Below are 19,278 nucleotides of genomic sequence, written 5' to 3' on the forward strand. Positions count from 1 at the left end.
AACACACATTTATTGAGAGCTTATTATGCAGAGCAAACATGTCAGGAAGTAAAGGTTAAACATTTTCCCTAAAGGCAACATATATATATATATACAACAAGCGTCTCTGTCCTCAACTTGATTCTTCATGTTGACAGCCAGATCCATGGGGTTGAATGTTCTGGTTTTAATATTTTCTCTTCAGTTGTCCTAAATAAAAAAAATCCCCCCCCCAAAGATATTTAGATTAAAGGTGGATGTAAGGATAAAATTGGAGAAAAAAACAGAAAGAATAGGATGAGAGCCAGAGAGCTCCATCTAGCAGCAGGGATGGCACAGTCTTCCAGCATTTTAGAATCTTAGGGCATGTGTGGTCTTCTTTAGCTTAGAGTCAAAGGACTTCTCAACAATCTAGAAGGAAGACTTCTTCCCTTCGAAAGATTTTCAGACATAGTATCTCACCCCCGAATTTCAGAACCCTGAATGTTTTATTTTGCTATGAAAAGCAGGGAGAGTACTGGTCTTGCCCCTTTTGTTTGCCCATTGCTTAGCAAAGTGCTTGACACATTGTAGAGCTCAACAAATATTCTCTTTGTCCCCCACAAGTTAGAGCCTGGTTTAGAAGTTCAAGCTCCATATGGGAACCAACATCTCCTATGGAAGCCCATGGGTATAGCTTCTGATCCTTCTGGCAAGGACCATGCCTAGTTACAAGAATCAGTGTATAGAGCAAGTCCAAAGCTATGACTACCTTCTAGCTGTTTATGGTTCACTCATAGAACTCTCTGTCCATGGAGCAATTTACCCGCTGTGATGGTTGGGTTCATGTGTCAACTTGGCCAGGTGATGCTACCCAGGTGTCTGGTCAAGCAAGCACTGGCCTGTTACTGCAAGGAAATTTGTGGTTGGTTAATAAACTAGAAAGCTGGTTTATTAAGTCATCAGTCAATTGGCTGCAGCTGTGACTGATTACATCAATGAAGGGCGTGTCTTCCACAATGAGAGAATGCAATCAGCTGGATTTAATCCAATCAGTTGAAGACTTTTAAACGAGACAGAGGACCTTCACTTCTTCTTCGGGTAGCCAGTGAAGCATTTCCTGAGGAGGTCATTGAACACTTTCATCAGAGTTGCCAGTTTGCTGCCCGAGTAGTTCATTGAACACCTTCATTGGAGTTGCCAGTTTGCTGCCTGCCCTACGGAATTTGGACTCATGCATCACCACAGTTGCATGAGACCTTTTTATAAAATCTTATATTTAAATATCTCTTGTTGATTCTGTTTCCCTAGAGAACCCTAACTAATACCCCAGCCAAGCATGACTTTTACGATAAGCAATATTGCCTGGCTACACATACGACCTTCCATCTTTACCAAGCTTCCAGGAGAACAGAGCCAGAAAGTTAACACAAGATCAGACTTGCTCATAGAGAAAGGGAAAGGATTTTGTTAACTCTTTACTCACACCCTGTGCCTAGAAAAACACAAGCTTAACAGATTCTTTTAAAGTTGATATACTTCTTAAAGGAGGCTCATTGTTTTTATTTTATATTTTCTCTTTTCAAAGATACATTCATCCAGTGTCCGCAATGTTAAGTAATCAAGAAATGTTTCCGTATTTTCTTGTTGGGAACCAGTCATTGGAGGCCCGGCAGCTTTTGGAAATTATTCTGGGTTATCTGGAAACTTTTATTTATAGGCTACAGTTGATTGTCAGCATTGACCACAATTTTACCCTTATTGGGAATGAGTAAGCCTAATATTCATCAAAATTTTTCCAATTACCTGACATGCACTAAGACTTTTTTCCTGGTCCCTTTTCCTCTGGGACCTTGTGGAAAGATTTATAATTAATTCACCAGCCCCTTCTTCAAATAAGAGACAAAGTTTCTTTGGTGACCTTAATATGGATTTTTCACTGCTGAGGAAAATCACACATTATCTCAAGAAATTTAGAAGATGATTTATCAGAAATTTCTCAGTTTAGTTTAACTTAAAAAAACACCATATTTTAAGATTCTTTGCTTAGTAGATGTGGTGGGTGTTCACATGGGAGGCATGAACCAAACAAGACAAGGAGGGGATTTTATGGATTTAGAGTTTTGGAGCCCATCTTGCTCATCCAGACCTACCTTCTTAGAGGTATGTTCTCTCGTCTTCCCAAAACGGCAAATAAGGGAGAACTATGGTGTTGAAAGTTCAATCCTTGGGCACTGAGCTTGAGTCAGCTCACTGCAAGAGCAGAGAACACCAGCCACCCAGTTCCAGAGGTTTCCTCTATCTAATAGGGTAATTTCCTTCATTGGAAAGGTCCCATTATTTCCTGTTCTCTTTTCCTATAAGTATGTAGACCATCTGGGGCTGTGTTCATCTCTTGGAGCTCATTCCACTGTGTTCACCAACTCTGCTGGGCTCACCCCCATCTCTCTATGGGATAGTAGGAATTGGGCAGATGATGACACTGCTATTTCTACGCTTGTAAATCTCCCCCAAAGAACTCTACTTTCAATGGACACCATGTAGTGCTGGTGATTGAGGAGTCCAGCTCCTGGCTAAAATCCTGTGTGTTAGAAAGGCTTTTACCCAGTGGGCCTCGTGGGGGGAAAGCTGTTCTCCCCACACCAAACCGGGTGCATGGGCAATGCATTGCTGTCTCTAAAGACGGCAGTCCATGTTTTTATGCATATCCGCATTCCTATCCCAGGCACGTCCCTATCAGGGGGCTTCAAACTGAAGCTTTCTCTGGGCACCTCTGTTGAGATCTCTTTAGCAGGAAGAGGAGTGGGAGAGCTTGAAAATACTAGCTCTCCTATCTCCCTGGCTCCTGGGTCCATAAAATGCCAAGATCCTTTCATTTGGGGATCCTTCAGCAGTGAGATAATTCCCACATCAGTCCTTCTCTATCAGACCCTCACTCAGTGGCATCGTTGTATGGAGAAAAATGGAATGGGGTGGGGGAAGTCAATGCTTTCTCCAGTTTAACCTCTTGCTCATACTATTGCAGGGGCTAAGGGTTTGACGGCTACTTTCAGTTTTGCTTGTCGTCTTAATCAGATACTCCAACACCTGACAGCTCAGCGCAGCTGTCTCTGTTCAGCTCAGATTTTGACAGTGATATCTTTCCCATGCGCCTTTGCAAGGCAAAAGCACATTCAAAAGCCAGCTCAAGCACTGTTAGTGAGGAGGGGAGAGTAAATGAAGAACAATGTATTGAGAATGAAGAATGCAAGCTGGGTTATTTGGACTACAACACTTCCCTCTACCCTCCACGAAAGGGAGCTTGTACTAAAACAAAGAGAGGAAGTTTGGGGTTTCAAGGGTGTGAAACATTAGAACAGGACACAAATCCTCTCACCTCACTGGGTTTTGAGTCTGGGCCAAACTTGCTGGAAAGTGTGTGAGTCTCAGCCTCAGATTTTGATTTTATGTTCACTGTAAACCACTTTTGGTATTGTTTCCAGACCTGAAACATTAAAGGAAAAACTGGAATGGTTTTCATTAACATAGGTGAAGAGGAGAGAAGCCAGTGACTTGGAAAAAGGATAGAGACATCATTAAAACACTTTTTCATAATACAGAATATATGTTTGTTGTAGAAAATTTACACAATATGCATTTGCAAAAGGAAGAAAATAGAAGTCACACAATTCCTCAACTTAGCAAAAACCACTGATAATGTTTCGGTGGTGTCCTTCCATTTGTTTTGGTTTGGGATTACCCAGAAGCTGACCCTATGATGAGGGTTTGAATGTAAGGAGTGTATCTGGAGGGTAATCTCAGGAAAAATCAGCAGGGCAGTGGGGGAAGTGAGACAGGAAAGGGAAGGCAGGAAGTAAAGCCTGTTTCCCACTGTGGGAAACTGGGGCTTAGTTCCACTGGGGAGTTCTGGGAGGCAGCAGAAGACACGCACCTCAGGGTCATTCTACCCCAGGGTGAGGGAGGTGGGGTATTTAACCACCAACTCCCACCAGCCATTGGTTGAGGGCTGGTCTCAGGGGCCATTAATCTCTGGCACCACGAGCTTGCTCAGTGCATGGGCCAAGCATGTCCTGCAGACAGTAAGAACTCCAGAGGCAGAAACACAGGGTTTTGCAATAAACCTTGGATGTGCAGAGGTGGATGCTAAAGGGGTATGGATGGGCCATTGACAGTTACCTGTTACACCATGGTTTCCCAGCCTTTGCACCACTGACATTTTGGAATGTGTAGTTCTTTGCAGTGGGAGGCTGTCTTGGGCATTGCAGGATGTTTAGCAGCATCCCTGGCTTCATCCCAGTAGATGCCAGTAGCATCCTCCAGTTGTGACAACTAAAAATGTCTCTGGACATCACCAAATGTCCCTAGGAGGCAACACTGTCCCTGATCGAGAACCACCGTTGTATGCCATACGCTCCCACTTGTAAACAAATGCACAACAATAACATAAGGAATAAATGTTTATATACATTTTATAAGCAAAATGGAACCTTTCTGGGTAATGTTTTGTACCTTGCTTTTTCAGTTAAGAATATGTGAATATCCTTCCAGTCATAAAATATTCTTGTGCCTGGACAAAAATGAGGATAATGTTCCAAGCCTGTGCTGGCCCCTTCCCCTCTAGGGAGTGTCTGTTCTACCAGCTCAGTTTCTTCCCTTCCTCTGAGGAGTTTTTCTGCCTTTCCTAGTTTGGTTCTTTGGGATCTTGGATGTAGAGTGAGGAAAAGAGGGAGAGGAATGGAGGGAAGGAGGAGAAGTGGGGAGAGAGGAGAGAGGAGGAGGAGGAGGGGAGAGAGAGAGAGGGAGAGTGAGAGCGAGAGAGACAGAGAGGGAGATAGGGAGAGAGAGAGAAGGGAGAGAGAGAGAGACAGGGAGGGAGAGAGAGATGGGGGAGAGAGAGAGAGATAGGGAGAGAGAGAGAAGGGAGAAAGACAGAGAGAGAGAAGGGAGAAAGACAGAGGGAGGGAGGGAGAGAGAGATGGGGGAGAGAGAGAGAGAGAGATAGGGAGAGAGAGAGAGAGAGAGATAGGGAGAGAGAGAGAGAGAAGGGAGAGAGAGGGAGGGAGGGAGAGAAAGAGACAGGGAGAGAGAGGGAGGGAGGGAGATAGAGAGAGAGAGGAGAGAGAGAGAGAGATGGGGGAGAGAGAGAGATGGGGGAGAGAGAGATGGGGAGAGAGAGAGAGACAGGGAGGGAGATAGGGAGAGAGAGAGAAGGGAGAAAGATGGAGGGAGGGAGGGAGAGAGAGATAGGGAGAGAGAGAGAGATGGAGAGAGGTAGGGAGAGAGAGAGAGGGAGGGAGGGAGAGAGAGAGATAGGATGAGAGAGAGAGAGATGGGGGAGAGAGAGAGAGAGGGAGGGAGAGAAAGAGAGATAGGGAGAGAGAGAGAGGGAAGGAGATAGGGAGACAGAGAGAAGGGAGAGAGAGAGGGAGGGAGGGAGGGAGAGACAAGAGAGAGAGGGAGGGAGATAGGGATAGAGACAGAGGGAGGGAGAGAGAGAGAGAGAAAGAAGGGGATAAAGAGTGAAGGGGTAAAGGAATAAGAGGAAGCTGAAGCTGAAGTAGGATTTTGGGGAAAATCTTGAAGAAAGGGGACTAGAGCAGCTATGAGGGAGAAGGAAATTGCTGTGAAAGGAAACAGGATGCCTGGACTATGTGTTCCCTTCGTGATGTTGGAGAAGGGCAAGTAAAGAGCTTGACTGATTCTGTATTTCTTCTGGTTGCTGGATTAGGTTTACTTTTGTGCCTTTGTATCCCCCTGACCTGGACCACATGGATCCCAGCTTCATTGTGCTTTCAGTCTTTTACAACATTTTTTTTTTAATAGAGAAGTTGTAGGTTTACAGAAAAATCATACATAAAATACAGAGTTCCCATAAACCACCCTACTACTAACATCTTGCATTAGTGTGGTCCATTTGTTACAACATATGAAAGAACATTTTAATAATTGTACTACTAGCTATAGTCCATCATTTACAACAGCACAACATTATTTTTAATGGTTGTTGTGTGGAGGTAGTATAATTTAACTAAATCTAGGTAGAGATACGTCAGCGTAGTTCAACAGCACACAGTAGAGCTGCATTTTGCTGAGGAGTTGAATCTACAGCCAGCATGCAGTCCAAATAATCTGAGTGTGCCTTAGGAAGGCATCACATTGGAAGCTTAGCTCAACAATTTCAAAGCTGCTATCATTTCTGAGTCCTGGGGCATACCACTATTCTTTTGTTCAGCTGCAGACAAATGAATTGGTCTGCCTTTAGCAACTGCAGTGAATAAAAATGCATGTCTTTCCAGACTAAAATTTCACACTGTGAAGTGCCTCAGGAGCTGAGAAAAACAAGGGAAGAGCACATATAGGTCTTTTGCATTGTGTTCACCCAAGGGTATAAACGCACTTAGAAGAATTGTGTATACTGTTCCTTAGCTGAACATAGCCACACTTGTTTACAATGAGATAGTTGAATGGATGGATGGAGGGATAGATAGATGCATAGATACGTGATAAAGAAAATATAGCACAATATTAATTATGGAATATAGGTAATGGGTATATAGGTATTTACTGTATCATTCTTTAAACTTTTTGTACATTAAAATTGTACTCAATAAGATGGGAAAAATTAGCTTATTGTGATTTTCGCTGTAGAACTGTTAAAACATATTGGTAGGAGACTCTACCAACACGTGGAAAGCAGCAGAGGTGATGCAACCAGAAGCTTGAGATGGTCTTGCCGGCACTGCTTGCCTCCTTGTGCTTCTGCCCTTGTCAGGAGAAGAACACACCCTGGGAGGTGTTCCCCCTTCTGCCTTTGCCTCAGGGTGAGTCCCAGGGAGCAGAGCTAAACCCCGATCTGTTTCGTGGAGCCAAGCCGAGCCCAGCCCAGCCAAGATCAGCTGAACCCCAACCAAACTGCAGGCTCAAGAATGAGAAAAGGAAGTATTTGTTGTTTAAACCACTGAGATTTTGAAGTTACATGCTACCTAGCTATAGCTAACTATTACAGGTGGGAATGCTTGAAGGAAAACATATTTCCTTGATACAACAACTCTTTATTTTATGAAAGTGCTTAATAAAGGGATGTTGTATCTTACAATCAATAGCATCTTAGAGAAAGAATAGGTAGAGTTTTTATCCACTGATTACAACTGATATGGAAGTTTAGAGAGCCCGGATTTAAATGTTCATTAAACTGTGTACCTCCAAATTTTTCTTAAGTTTAAAACACAATAAATAACTGGAATAGGTAGAAGTAAATATCTGAAACTACTGAACTCCAACCCAGTAGCCTTCACCCTTGAAAACTATTGTATGACAATGTAGCTTACAAGGGGACAGTGTGATTGTGAAAACCTTGTGGATCACACTCCCGTTATCCAGTGTATGGATGCATGAGTAGAAAAATGGGGACAAAAACTACATGAAAAATAGGGTGGGATGATTTGGGTGTTCTTTTTTATTTTTATTTTTTATTCTGATTCTGATTCTTTCTGTTGTAAGGAAAATGTTCAAAAATAGCTTGGGGTGATGAATGCACAACTATATGATGGTGCTGTGAACAGCTGATTGTACACCATGGATGACTGTATGGTATATAAATGTATCTCAATAAAACTGAATTTAATTAAAAAAACCCACAATAAATAAAGGAGACAACACTTACCTGCTGGCTTAGGAGGCAGTAGACCAGGAAGATGAAGAAACCCTGAAGGCTATTGATGATGGTGAAGAGGTACGCCATGACGCAGGCGGCTGATCCCACCTGCAGCATGCCCAGTCCCCACGTGCAGCCCAGGATGAAGAGCTGAGCTGTCGCTTTGAGAGTGAGCATCCTGAGAAGAGTCAGCAATGTTTATTTTAAAAAGCTAGTTATTGGACGTGGACAGTCCTGTCATGTGGTTGTCAACCCTGAAGGCTCTGGAGCTAGACTTCCTAGGTTTAAATCCAAGCCCTGCAACGTGGAATATGACTCCCGGGGAGGAATGTAGACCCAGCATCGTGGGACGGAGAACATCTTCTTGACCAAAAGGGGGATGTGAAAGGAAATGAAATAAGCTTGAGTGGCAGAGAGATTCCAAAAGGAGCCGAGAGGTCACTCTGGTGGGCACTCTTATGCACACTTTAGACAACCCTTTTTAGTTTCTAAAGAATTGGGGTAGCTGGTGGTAGATACCTGAAACTATCAAACTACAACCCAGAACCCATGAATCTCGAAGACAGTTGTATAAAAATGTAGCTTATGAGGGGTGACAATGGGATTGGGAAAGCCATAAGGACCACACTCCACTTTGTCTAGTTTACGGATGGATGAGTAGAAAAATAGGGGAAGGAAACAGACAAAGGCACCCAGTGTTCTTTTTTACTTCAATTGCTCTTTTTCACTTTAATTATTATTCTTGTTATTTTTGTGTGTGTGCTAATGAAGGTGTCAGGGATTGATTTGGGTGACGAATGTACAACTATGTAATGGTACTGTGAAAGTGCGATTTGTTTTGTATGACTGCGTGGTATGTGAATATATCTCAATAAAATGAAGATTTGAAAAAAAATAAAAAATAAACAAGATGAATACAGAGAGAAAAAGCCATGGAAGAAAGAAGATAAAAGCAACAAAACCTGGAAGGGAGGGGAGAGACCCCAGGCAAAGCTTCAGTACGCCTTTCCACGTGGCAGAGGAGCCGAGGATTGCCAGCAGCTAGTCTCCAAAGGGAAAGCACTGCTTTGGTGATGGCTTGATTTGGACATTTTCATGGCCTCAATACTCTAAGCTTGCAAGCTAATAAATTTCCATTGTTTAAGGTAAAAAAAAAAAATGAATCCGAGCCCTGGCACCTGTGCTTCCTTTACCTTTCTGTACGTCAGTGCCCTCATCTTAGGGTAGGATTGCCGTGAAGATTAAATGAGAACTTATGATATGTAAAGTACTTAGGACAGTGTTATGGGTTGAATTGGGTTCCCCCCAAAAAACATATGTTCAAGTCCTAAGGGTTGAATTTTTGTCCCCCAAAAAGACTTGTTGAAGTCCTAACTCCCAGTCCCAAGAATGGGAACTTATTTGGAAATGGTGTCTTGGACAACGTGGTCAAACTGGATTGGGATGGACCCTTATCCTTGTCTTTATAGAAAGGGGAGAATTGGACACTGGGGAGATGGCTCTGTGACAACTGAGGCTGAGATCAAAGCCCAAGGATTGCTGAAAACTTACCACAGTCTAGAAAGAGGCAAGGAAGAATTCTCCCCTACAAATTTTGGACTTCTAGCCCCTGGAACTGAGAGACTATAAATTTGTGTTGCTTTAAGCCATTCAGTTTCTGGTACTTTGTTAAAGCAGTCCTAGAAATTAAAAAGACAGTATCTGGAACAAAATTAGTACTGCATGTATGCAAAGTATTCTAAAACTGGGAGCTCTTTATCTCTTTCTCTAAATCATTTATAGACAGGGTCAAAACGGGTGCTATTAACAATTGCAGTGGGTTAACCATCATAAACTGGGAGTATCTCAGGCAAACTAAGATGCATGGCCATCTTACTTACAGAATATATATCCTTAATTTATTAATATAGCAATACATAAATGAGAAAGGCTAGTTGAGGAACAATTTGTATAGCATGATCTTATTTTATTTGTGTCTGTGCTACAGAAAATTAACAGAAAAAGATCTGGAAAAATATCATACATGTTATACAGTTTGTTAATTCTGGCATCCCTGGGAAGTGGAAAGAGCAGAAAAAGGGAGCATTGGCCAATTTCACTTTCTACTTTGTATATTTCGAAAAATGTTCCAAAAAATTCAATAAGTATGTTGTATTTTTGCAATTAAAATGTAAAGCATAATAACAACAATAAAGATATGTTCAAATTAAAATGGATGCTGCAAAATAAAAAAATACTCAAAGATCAAACTTTTGAGGGAAAAGATTATACAAAATTATATTTCAATCTAAATTATTCTTCAGCCTATTACACACAACTGGAGACATACGTTTAAATTTGTTACAATTAGCTAAATTGGTCCCTATTGGTGGGAGAGGGTACAGTTTTATGGGCATATTCTTCAGCAGCTCAATTCTTAGGATTTCTGTAGAATTTAAGCTGTCAGTAACTGATGGCTTATCAAACCTGAACTGGTTATCTTTAGGAAAAAAGGGCACTCCTGTATGTGTTTAGTGTTGTGGCACAGAAACTGCTTGTTTTGCACTTTTCCTCTTCTTCTTTTTAGTGTTACATTTCCTTCCCACTTTTGAAAGTTTTATCATGGCACATTGCTGCTCAGCTAGAGACTACATTTCCCAGCATTCCTTGCAGTTGGGTGGCCATGTGACCAAGATCTAGCCAATGGGATGTGAAATGTGCAACTTCCATGTCACGGGCTCCCCATGGACGGGACACAGACAAGAACAGCTTCCTAGGGGTTGCAGGAGCAATGCAATAGAAAGAACCTGAGTCCCTGCACTAGTCTGTGGAGCAGAGCTTCCCCACCATGCAGTGCTCACCTCTGAATTCTATTTCACTCTTTTTTGGATCCTTTTTTTGTACCCTATAGTAATAATGACAGTGCGAGATTACAGTAGCCTTGCTAGTCCCTGGAATCTGGTTGTCATGTGTATGTGTAGCTACATACGCAGGATGGAAGTGTAGGAAGGTGGGTGGAGAAAAAGGGAGTGGGAAGTACCATTTGTTCCATCTCACCTTACGTTCTGGATGGTTGACACTTCGCTGTTGAGGGAGGAAAGTTTCCTTTTCAAAATCCAAAGGACCAAGAGAAAAAACACTAAATTTGCCTACAGGAACGACACAGACGGTACAGAATGCAAGTTAAAATATGTACCACCCTGCACACAACTCCCACCTTCTTGTGCATGGATTTGAATTGGTAGCAGGTGGAAAATCAAACCATGGAACCGAGAAAATGTATGTTCCTCATGCTGTCTCACACCCAGCACTTCTCCTTCAGTAGAGAATGTTGGATCCACATACTTACACAGATAATGGCACAGACGGGGCCAAGGAAACCCCAGATGAATCCCTGCTCCAGCTGGAGCCAGCAGCTGGGAAAAAAAGGAAAAAAGATGCAAAGAGAGATCAGCAAAAGCACATGAAATGAACATGAAGTGACATCTTTCCTAATACAGGATCACTCCTCCTGAAAATATCAGCCAATGACAATCAAGACTTTGAGTGTGCCCCACCACGTATTGGCATTATGTTAACTATTTTACAAGGACATTCCTGTTGAATTTTCACACCAGTATGGTGAGGTTGGGGCAACCATTATGCCCCTTTTCATAGCTAGTGTCTAACTGCAGAACTTTCCCTCCAAACCCAAGCTCCTAGCGCCACCAGACCCTGCATTCCTGGGAACAGGGCTATAGCTGTTATAGAGGGGAATGTAGAGTGGATTTGATGTATACGTCCCAATCATCATCTATAACATCTGTGCCAGTTTGAATGTATTATGTCCCCAGAATGCATTATCTTTGATGCAATCTTGTGTGGACAGGCATATTAGCACTGATTAGATTGTAATTCTTTGATTGAGTGTTTCCATGGAGATGCGACCCACCCAACTGCAGGTGATAACTCTGATTGAATAATTTCCACGGAGATGTGGCCCTGCCCATTCAGCATGGGCCTTGATTAGTTTACTGGAGCACTATATAAGCTCAGACAGAAGGCGCGAGCTTGCTACAGCCAAGAGGGACACTTTGAAGAGCACACAGGAGCTGAGAGAGGAGCTGCAGCTTATAGAGACATTTTGGAGTGGCCTTTGAAAGCAGTCCTTTTGCTCCTGAGAAGCTAAGAGAGGACAAACACCCCAAGAGCAACTGAGAATGACATTTGGAGCAGCTGCAGCTAAGAGAGGACAAAACACCCCAAGAGCAACACTTTGGAGAACACCATTTTGAAACACAACCTGGGAGCAAGCAGATGCCACCACCTGCCTTCCTAGTTAACAGAGGTTTTCTGGACGCCAATGGCCATCCTCCAGTGAAGGTACCCTATTGTTGATGCCTTACCATGGGCAATTTCTGGCCTTAAGACTGTAACTTTTTAACCAAATAAACCCCCTTTATAAAAGCCAATCCATTTCTGGTATTTTGCAAAATGGCAGCATTAGCAAACAGGAACACCACCACTCCAAAAAGCTTTAAGGAAATATAACTGTCCACGGCCCAGGGAGGGAGCACAGCTTACCGCTCAGGTGTTCCATACAGGTGAGCCCTGGACGCTGCGGAAATGGCCACAATCACAGCCGGGACTCCATAGCCCACGGGGAACATAAGCCATTTGATGAGCCGGTTCGTGCTGGAGTAATTGACCACCGCCAGGTTCCGCGCCGTGAGGAAGAGGTGCAGGCCTTCCAACAGCATCCAGGTGAAGGAGGCCAGGTAGAGGAAGTGCAGGGCACCAGCAACGACGGCGCACAACACCTGGGGGTGCAGCCAGAGCCACCAGGGCAAGGTTACGGGGTGAAGGGTGGCCCCTGGACCTTTCCTCAGCACTGGCGTTGAGTTCAGACTGCCTCATATTAGACTGAGCTATCTTTCTGTTCTTTTTTTCCCTTGCAATTTTATTGAGATAAAGTCAAATATCATATAGTCATTCAAAGTATACAATCAATTGTTCACAGTATCATCATATAGTTGTGCATTCATCAACACAATCAATTTTTGAACATTTTCATTACCCCCCAAAATTAATAAAAAGAAGAATAAAATAAAAGTAGAAAAGAAAACCCAAAACAACCCATCCCTTCTTATTATTCATTTAGTTTTTGTCCCCATTTTTCTACTCATCTGTCCATACACTGGACAAAGGGAGTGTGAGCCACAAGGTTTTCACAATCACATGGTCACACTGTATAAACTATATACCTATACACAGACTGAGTAATCTTTTAAAAGTAAAGGCAGCAGGGTAGGGGTAGGGAATGGGGAATTAATGGTTAACTGGTACAGAATTTGTTTGGGGTGATGGAAAAAATTTGGTAATGGATGGTGGTGACGGTGGCACAATATTATGAACATAATTAACAGCACTGAATTATATATTTGAATGTGGTTAAAAGGGGAAATTTCAGGTTGTATATAGGTTACTAGAATAAAAATCTTAAAAACCCATAGGACTGTACAACACAAACAATGAACCCTAATATAAACTATGGGCTACAATTAATAGTACAATGATGATAATATTCTTTCACCAGTTTCAAAAAGGTACCACACAAATGCAAAGTGTTAATAATAGGGGGGTATATGGGAACTCTGTATTTTCTGCATGATCTTCCTGTAAACCTACAATTTCTCTAATCAAAAAATTATATGCTTTTTAAAAAGTAAAGGCAGAAGAGTTTGGCAGTTTTTGAAAAGTTGTGAAACAGAAGTTTCACTCCTAGATACATTCTCCAAAGTACTGAAAACAGGTGTTTAAACAAAAACTTGGACGTGAGTGTTCATATCAGCACATTCACAGTGGCCAAAAGGTGGAAACCACCCAAGTGTCCATTGAAGGATGAATGGATGGACAAAGTGTGGAACGAATGGGAACAAAATGTGCTCCATCCACACGACAGCATATTATTCAGCCACAATAAGAGTGAAGTCCTGATCTACACTACCATGTGGATGAACCTTGAAGACATTAAGTCAGCAGGAAAGACACAGATACTGTGATTCCACTTATATGAAATATCCAGACTCGGTAAATCCATAGAGACCGAAAGTGATGTGGTCGCCAGGGGCTGGGGGGAGCAGTGACAGCCAATGGATATGGGGTTTCCTTCTTTTGGGGTGATGAGAATGTTCTGGAACTAGATAGAGTTGATGGTTTCACAAAACTGTGAATGCACTAAATGCCACTGAATTGCGTGCTTTCAAATAGCTAATTTTATGTTGTGTGAGTTTTAACTCAATAATTTAAAAAAGACTGAGTAGAAGTTCTTGGGGAAGAGCATTTCGAGAAGACAAACTGTCCCTGTAAAGTTCCTAAGGAGAGAACAGCCTAATTGTTCCAGAAAGAAGTATGGCCAGAGCAGAGTGAAGTGGGGGGGGGGAGTGGAAAGTGACCAGGCTGGGGAGGTGGGAGGGGTTTCCTTTTGGGGGTGATGAGAATGTTCCAGAACTGGATCATGGTGCTAGTTGCACAAACGTCATGAATGTAATCAATGCCGCTGAATTGTACTCTTTAAAATGCTTACAATGGTGAAGTTTATATTACGTATTTTATCACAATAAAAAATATTTTGAACTAAAAAAAAAAAAGCAAAGGCAGTTAATAGTGAACGCAAGCCCTGCCCACCCCGGCACCGCCCTTTCCAACCTCCCCTGGGGCCTAAGGGCCGTTGTCTTAGGGTTCACACCCAGCAAGGCTCTGTGAGCCCAGCAGCCCCTGGGCAGCGCAGGGAGGTCTTTGGGACCCTGCAGGTACCTTGGGCTCCGTTCGGTCGATGGCTGTGAGGAACAGGAGGTGGGCAAAGAAGAGGCAGATGGAGAGCTGCAGGTGGAGTGAGGTGCTGGTGTTGTGGATGGCTTTGCAGAGGAGGAAGGTGAGGGCTGCCAGGAAGAGGCACAGCAGGGAAAGCCCCAGCCCCACGTAGGTGATCACGGTCAGCACGGGATCTTCCTCCTGGGACCCGGCAAAGAGGAGCTCACAGTCAGTCTTTCCTGCTCTGGGATTGTGGCTCTCCCCCTCCTTGGGACTGGGACAACGCAAACACAAGAATGAAGCCCGGGAACAGAGTGTGGGAAACATCTGACAGATTAACATTTGCACTCTTTAAAGTTGGGGGTGGGGGGAGATACTGGAGTAATATCTAAAAGGGTATTTTTTTTTAATTCAATTTTATTGAGATATATTCACATACCATACAATCACCCAAAGCGTACAATCAGTTGTTCACAGCACCATCATATAGTTGTGCATTCATCTCCCCAATTTATTTTTTGAACATTTTCCTTGTACCAGAAAAAGCGAAAATAAGAATAAAAAAAAAAAGGTAAAAAAGAACACCCAAATCACCCCCCCCCCATTTTTCATTAAGTTTTTTGTCCCCATTTTTCTACTCTTCCATCCATACACTGGATAAAGGGAGTGTGATCCACAAGATTTTCACAATCACACCGTCATCCCTTGTAAGCTACATTGCTATACAATTGTCTTCAAGAGTCTAGGCTACTGGGTTGGAGTTTGATAGTTCCAAGTGTTTACTTCTAGCTATTCCAATACATTAAGACCTTAAAAGGATTATTTATATAGTGCATAAGAATGCCCACCAGAGTGACCTCTTGTCTCCATTTTTTTATCTCTCAGCCACTAAAATTTCATTTCGTTTCATTTTGCATCCCCTTTTTGGTCAAGAAGATGTTCTCAATCCCGTGATGTCAGATCCAGATTCATCCCCGGGAGTCATATCCTGCATGCCAGGGAGATTTACACTGAAGGGGGTTTCTTTTGAAAGTGATGAAAATGTTCTAAAATTGACTGTCGTGATGGCTGCACAGCTCTATGAATATGCTAAAAACCATTGAGCTGTGCACTTTAAGTGGGTGAATTGAATGGTATATGAATTATATCTCAACAAAGCTGTTTAAAAAAGTAACTCCACCTTCAAAAAGGAGAACCAAGGCAATGCCCAGCTCCATAGATGGAGTTCATAAATGTTATGATGAGTAAAAAAAAGCAGTTTATGCTTTTAACTTCCTTTTGGCACTCCTACTGCCCTATGTAATAAGAGAATTCAGAGCTTCCCACCAACAGTTCTTTGGGAGTGGGATAGGGATGGCTGGGACGAAAGCCGATGTGTCATCGCCTGCCAAGGTCATCATAAGTTCCTCTGACCCCGTCTCTTGGGTAAGTGCCCGGTCTGACCCCCTGTCACCACCTCTGCTGCTACCGTGAAACCCAGCCACCGTCATCTCTCTCTGGGGCCACTCTTGCTGGTCCACAGTCTGTTCCTGACCCAGGAGCCAGAGGGATTTCTAATGATGTACACATGTAACATCCCTGATGAAAATCCCCCACTGTCTTCCCATTTGCTTTGCAATGGGTTCATATCGTATCTCTCCAATCTCGTCTCATTTCACTTTCTCTCATTTGCTCTGCTCTGTCCACACTTCTTTCTGGAGCACGTCGGATTGTTCTTTCCTCGGGGCCTTTACACATACAGATTCCTCTTCTTGGAATGCTCAACCCTGATACCCTCTTCTACTGACTTTTTTTTTTATTAAGGTGAAATTCATGTAACATATGAATCATTCCAAAGTGTACAATTTATTGGCATGTAGTACATTCACAATGTTTTGCAACCATCACCTCTATCTAGTTCCAGCACTGTCTTATCACCCTAAAAGAAGGAAACCCCATACCCATTACTCTTCAACCCCCTTCCCCCAGCCCTGGCAACCACCAATCTTCTCTCCATCTCTATGGATTTACCTATTTCAGATATTTCACATAAATGCAATCATATGATATGTGGTCTTTTGAATCTAGTATCTTTCACTTATCACAATGTTTTTGAGGCTCATCCAAATGTAGAACTACTAACTCTTAATTTTTTGATTTCAGTTCAAATATTTAATTTTCTTACAGGCCTTTTTGGACCAGTTTATCTAAAGCATCTTGCCTTCCCCAATCTCTCCAGTCACTTGCTCTTTTGCATTTTTTTCCTAACACTTATCGCCATCTGCTAGGGGCTCAGAAAGTGTTTGCTGGAGGAACGACACAATGACATGTTACCTGGTTTGTGTAGGCTACGAGGACAGCAAAACTGGACAGGTGAGTGGTGCTGCACTTAGTGTGACTTTCGTTCGCTTGGATCAGGAAACAGCCATCTGTGGACCAGTGGCTGCCCTCCTTGGTGGTTTTCCAGTAGACACAGATGGTCCTTTCCCTACGGGGGTTTACCTGAAAATAGAATGGGCGTATCATCGCCTTTGTCAGGAGGGACAATTCTGAGAGTGTTGGTCTATGCCTGGGCGCCATATTGGAAAACACATGGGTTAGAGATGATCCAGATAATTCTAACGTTTCTGAAGGTGATAGCTGCCAGGATCTCTGACCTTGTCTTGGGGCTTCTGTATAACTTAAACAGGCCAAAACTCTCTGAGAGCCAGAATTTTATGATGTTTCGTTGGTTTTAGGACCTTGTCCCTCATCACCACTGGAGTCAAACCAAAGCCGTGTCTGAGGCTGACACACCACCTCCCCCTGAAGACTTTCTATTATGGGTTGAACCTTGTTCCCAAAAAGATATGTAGAAGTTCTAATCCCAGGTCCTGTGAGTGTGACCTTATGTGGAAATAGGCTCTTTGAAGACATGATTAGTTAAGATGAGGTCAACCTGGAGTAGGGCAGGCCCTGATCCAATGTGACCAGCATCCTTTCAAGAAGCGAGAAATGTCACACAGATAGGGGAGAAGGTCATGTGTCGAGGGAAGCAAAGATTGGAGAGGGGCAACTATAAGCCAAGCATTGTCCAAGATTGCTGGCAGACTCCAGAAGCTAGAAGAGGCCAGGAAGGATCTTCCCCTACAGGTTTCAAAGGGTGTGTGGCCCTGTGACAACCTCTAAGCCAAATTTCCCTGGTACCCTCTTACCAATTCTGTTCCCAGTTCCTCATAATAGAACACTCCCTCTTCCACTGAGAGGGGTGGAATAGGAAAGACAAGCCACAGGGAGAGAGAGAATAAAATTAGCCTTCAAGCTCTTCCTTTTCTTCTCAGGGCTTCCAGAGTATCACTTCCTGGGTTCTAGGAGATGGTACAGATACTTCTTGTTTGGGGGCCTTGTCTCCTTTGAGTAACCATGGGGCCATCCCCAGACTTTTTCCCACACCCCACTTGCCAAACATGAAAACTCCCGCACCTAGATTTTATGCACTACAAAGAGAAAACCTACATTTCCCTGCTGTTTCCCCATTAACTGCTGTTTTCTTGATAGAATTGAAAGGGAAAGGAGCAAAAGAAGTCTATTATGTGTATTTCTAGCTGTTGGTCCTTTAGCCTTTGGAAACAGCAATTGATTAAATAAACATTTTTTTGATTGAGTTATACAGTCTTAATATCACACTTCTGTGTGAGAGTGAATATTATGTCTCAGTTCAAATTTCACAGATTTCTGAATTACTTTTAATTAAAATAATTCCACACTCTAGAATAGCACTGATCAAAAGAAATATGTGACCCATTTATGCAAGTTAAAGTTTTCTACTTGCCACATTATGAAAGTAGAAAGGTAAAAAGGTGAAGTTAATTTTAATAATATATTTGATTTAACCCATTAGATCAAAAATATTATCCTTCTAATATGTAATCAGTATAAACATTATTATATTTTATGTTCCTTTTCTCATACTAAGCCTTAGAAATATTGTGTATTTTACACTTATAGCATGTCTCAACTTGGACCAGTCATATTTCAAATGTTTGGTAGCCATACGTGGCTCGAGCAAGCTCTTTGGACAGTACAGGTCCAGAACCAGTGGCTGGGATGTATAGCAGTTGTTTGTCTACCTCGTGAAGCCTAAGTAAGCCCAGACTGCAGTTCTGACCCACCTTCAGGTGCTGGAAACTCATGGTGACTGATTTGGAGAGAGAAATGTTCCTTTTGGGTCCAATAGCAGCGCTCACCACATGGGAGTTTAGGTAAATACGATCTTTCTCCGCCATCTCGTCAAAGAAGCTTGCATTTATGATGTTCCCAAGAGAAGAGTATGAGATAAAAGCAACTGCACTGGGACCTGAGGAAATAGAAAGATGGGATCTTTGAAAGTGTCGGCATTCCCAGATGCAAAATGTGGCAAAATGTTAAAATTGGTGGATCTGGGTATCTAGGGGGAAGGGTGTATTTTGGAGCTCTCTGTATGGGTTTTGCATTATTTTCACAGCTGTCCTGTAAATTTGAAATTATTTCAAAATAAAATCTTTAAAGGAAAAAAAAGGCACCATGGGACAATTAAATAAAATACGGTATTGAGAATTAGCAATCTCTTTGGAAAAACTTTGAATAAATAAACAACAAAAGCAAAAAGTAAGACAAAACAAAACACAACAAAATGTGTGACCGTTCTTTCCGCCCCTCTGCCCCCCAACTCCCAAGCAGAATCTTTCTTCCCCACACCTGCCACAGCCCACCGCCATCTCCACACCTGTCCTCAGGTGCCTCCTGGGAAGTTCACCCCACGCTCTTCCTACCCAATTCAAGTCATCCTTCCAAACCCAGCTCAAATCCAGCCTCTTCTCCCCCAACTCCAGTGCTGATGCTTCTTTCTCTGAGCTCGTATTTCTAGAGCAGTCCCTGCCACACTGATGGGAATTTAA

At 42.7% G+C, this 19,278-nt stretch overlaps 1 protein-coding gene across 2 annotated transcripts in view; it reads right to left on the reverse strand.

Annotated features, from left to right (window-relative positions):
- ADGRE3 (adhesion G protein-coupled receptor E3) overlaps nucleotides 1-19,278 on the reverse strand; it is a 54,433-nt gene continuing 35,155 nt past the window's right edge. The window contains exons 8-16 of one of the 2 annotated variants that reach the window (XM_037818418.1): nucleotides 18,514-18,698; nucleotides 16,697-16,864; nucleotides 14,387-14,584; nucleotides 12,155-12,390; nucleotides 10,941-11,007; nucleotides 10,649-10,740; nucleotides 7,622-7,790; nucleotides 3,335-3,442; nucleotides 1-189 (exon numbers count right to left, since the gene is read on the reverse strand). In XM_037818418.1, coding sequence (XP_037674346.1) covers nucleotides 181-189; nucleotides 3,335-3,442; nucleotides 7,622-7,790; nucleotides 10,649-10,740; nucleotides 10,941-11,007; nucleotides 12,155-12,390; nucleotides 14,387-14,584; nucleotides 16,697-16,864; nucleotides 18,514-18,698 — 1,232 coding nt within the window. In that variant the 3' untranslated portion in view covers nucleotides 1-180. The remainder of the gene's footprint in view (nucleotides 190-3,334; nucleotides 3,443-7,621; nucleotides 7,791-10,648; nucleotides 10,741-10,940; nucleotides 11,008-12,154; nucleotides 12,391-14,386; nucleotides 14,585-16,696; nucleotides 16,865-18,513; nucleotides 18,699-19,278) is intronic. The other variant, XM_037818419.1, reaches the window with a different exon arrangement.

Source organism: Choloepus didactylus, chromosome 25, assembly GCF_015220235.1.
Source record: "Choloepus didactylus isolate mChoDid1 chromosome 25, mChoDid1.pri, whole genome shotgun sequence".
In the NCBI taxonomy this organism is placed as follows: domain Eukaryota; kingdom Metazoa; phylum Chordata; class Mammalia; order Pilosa; family Megalonychidae; genus Choloepus; species Choloepus didactylus.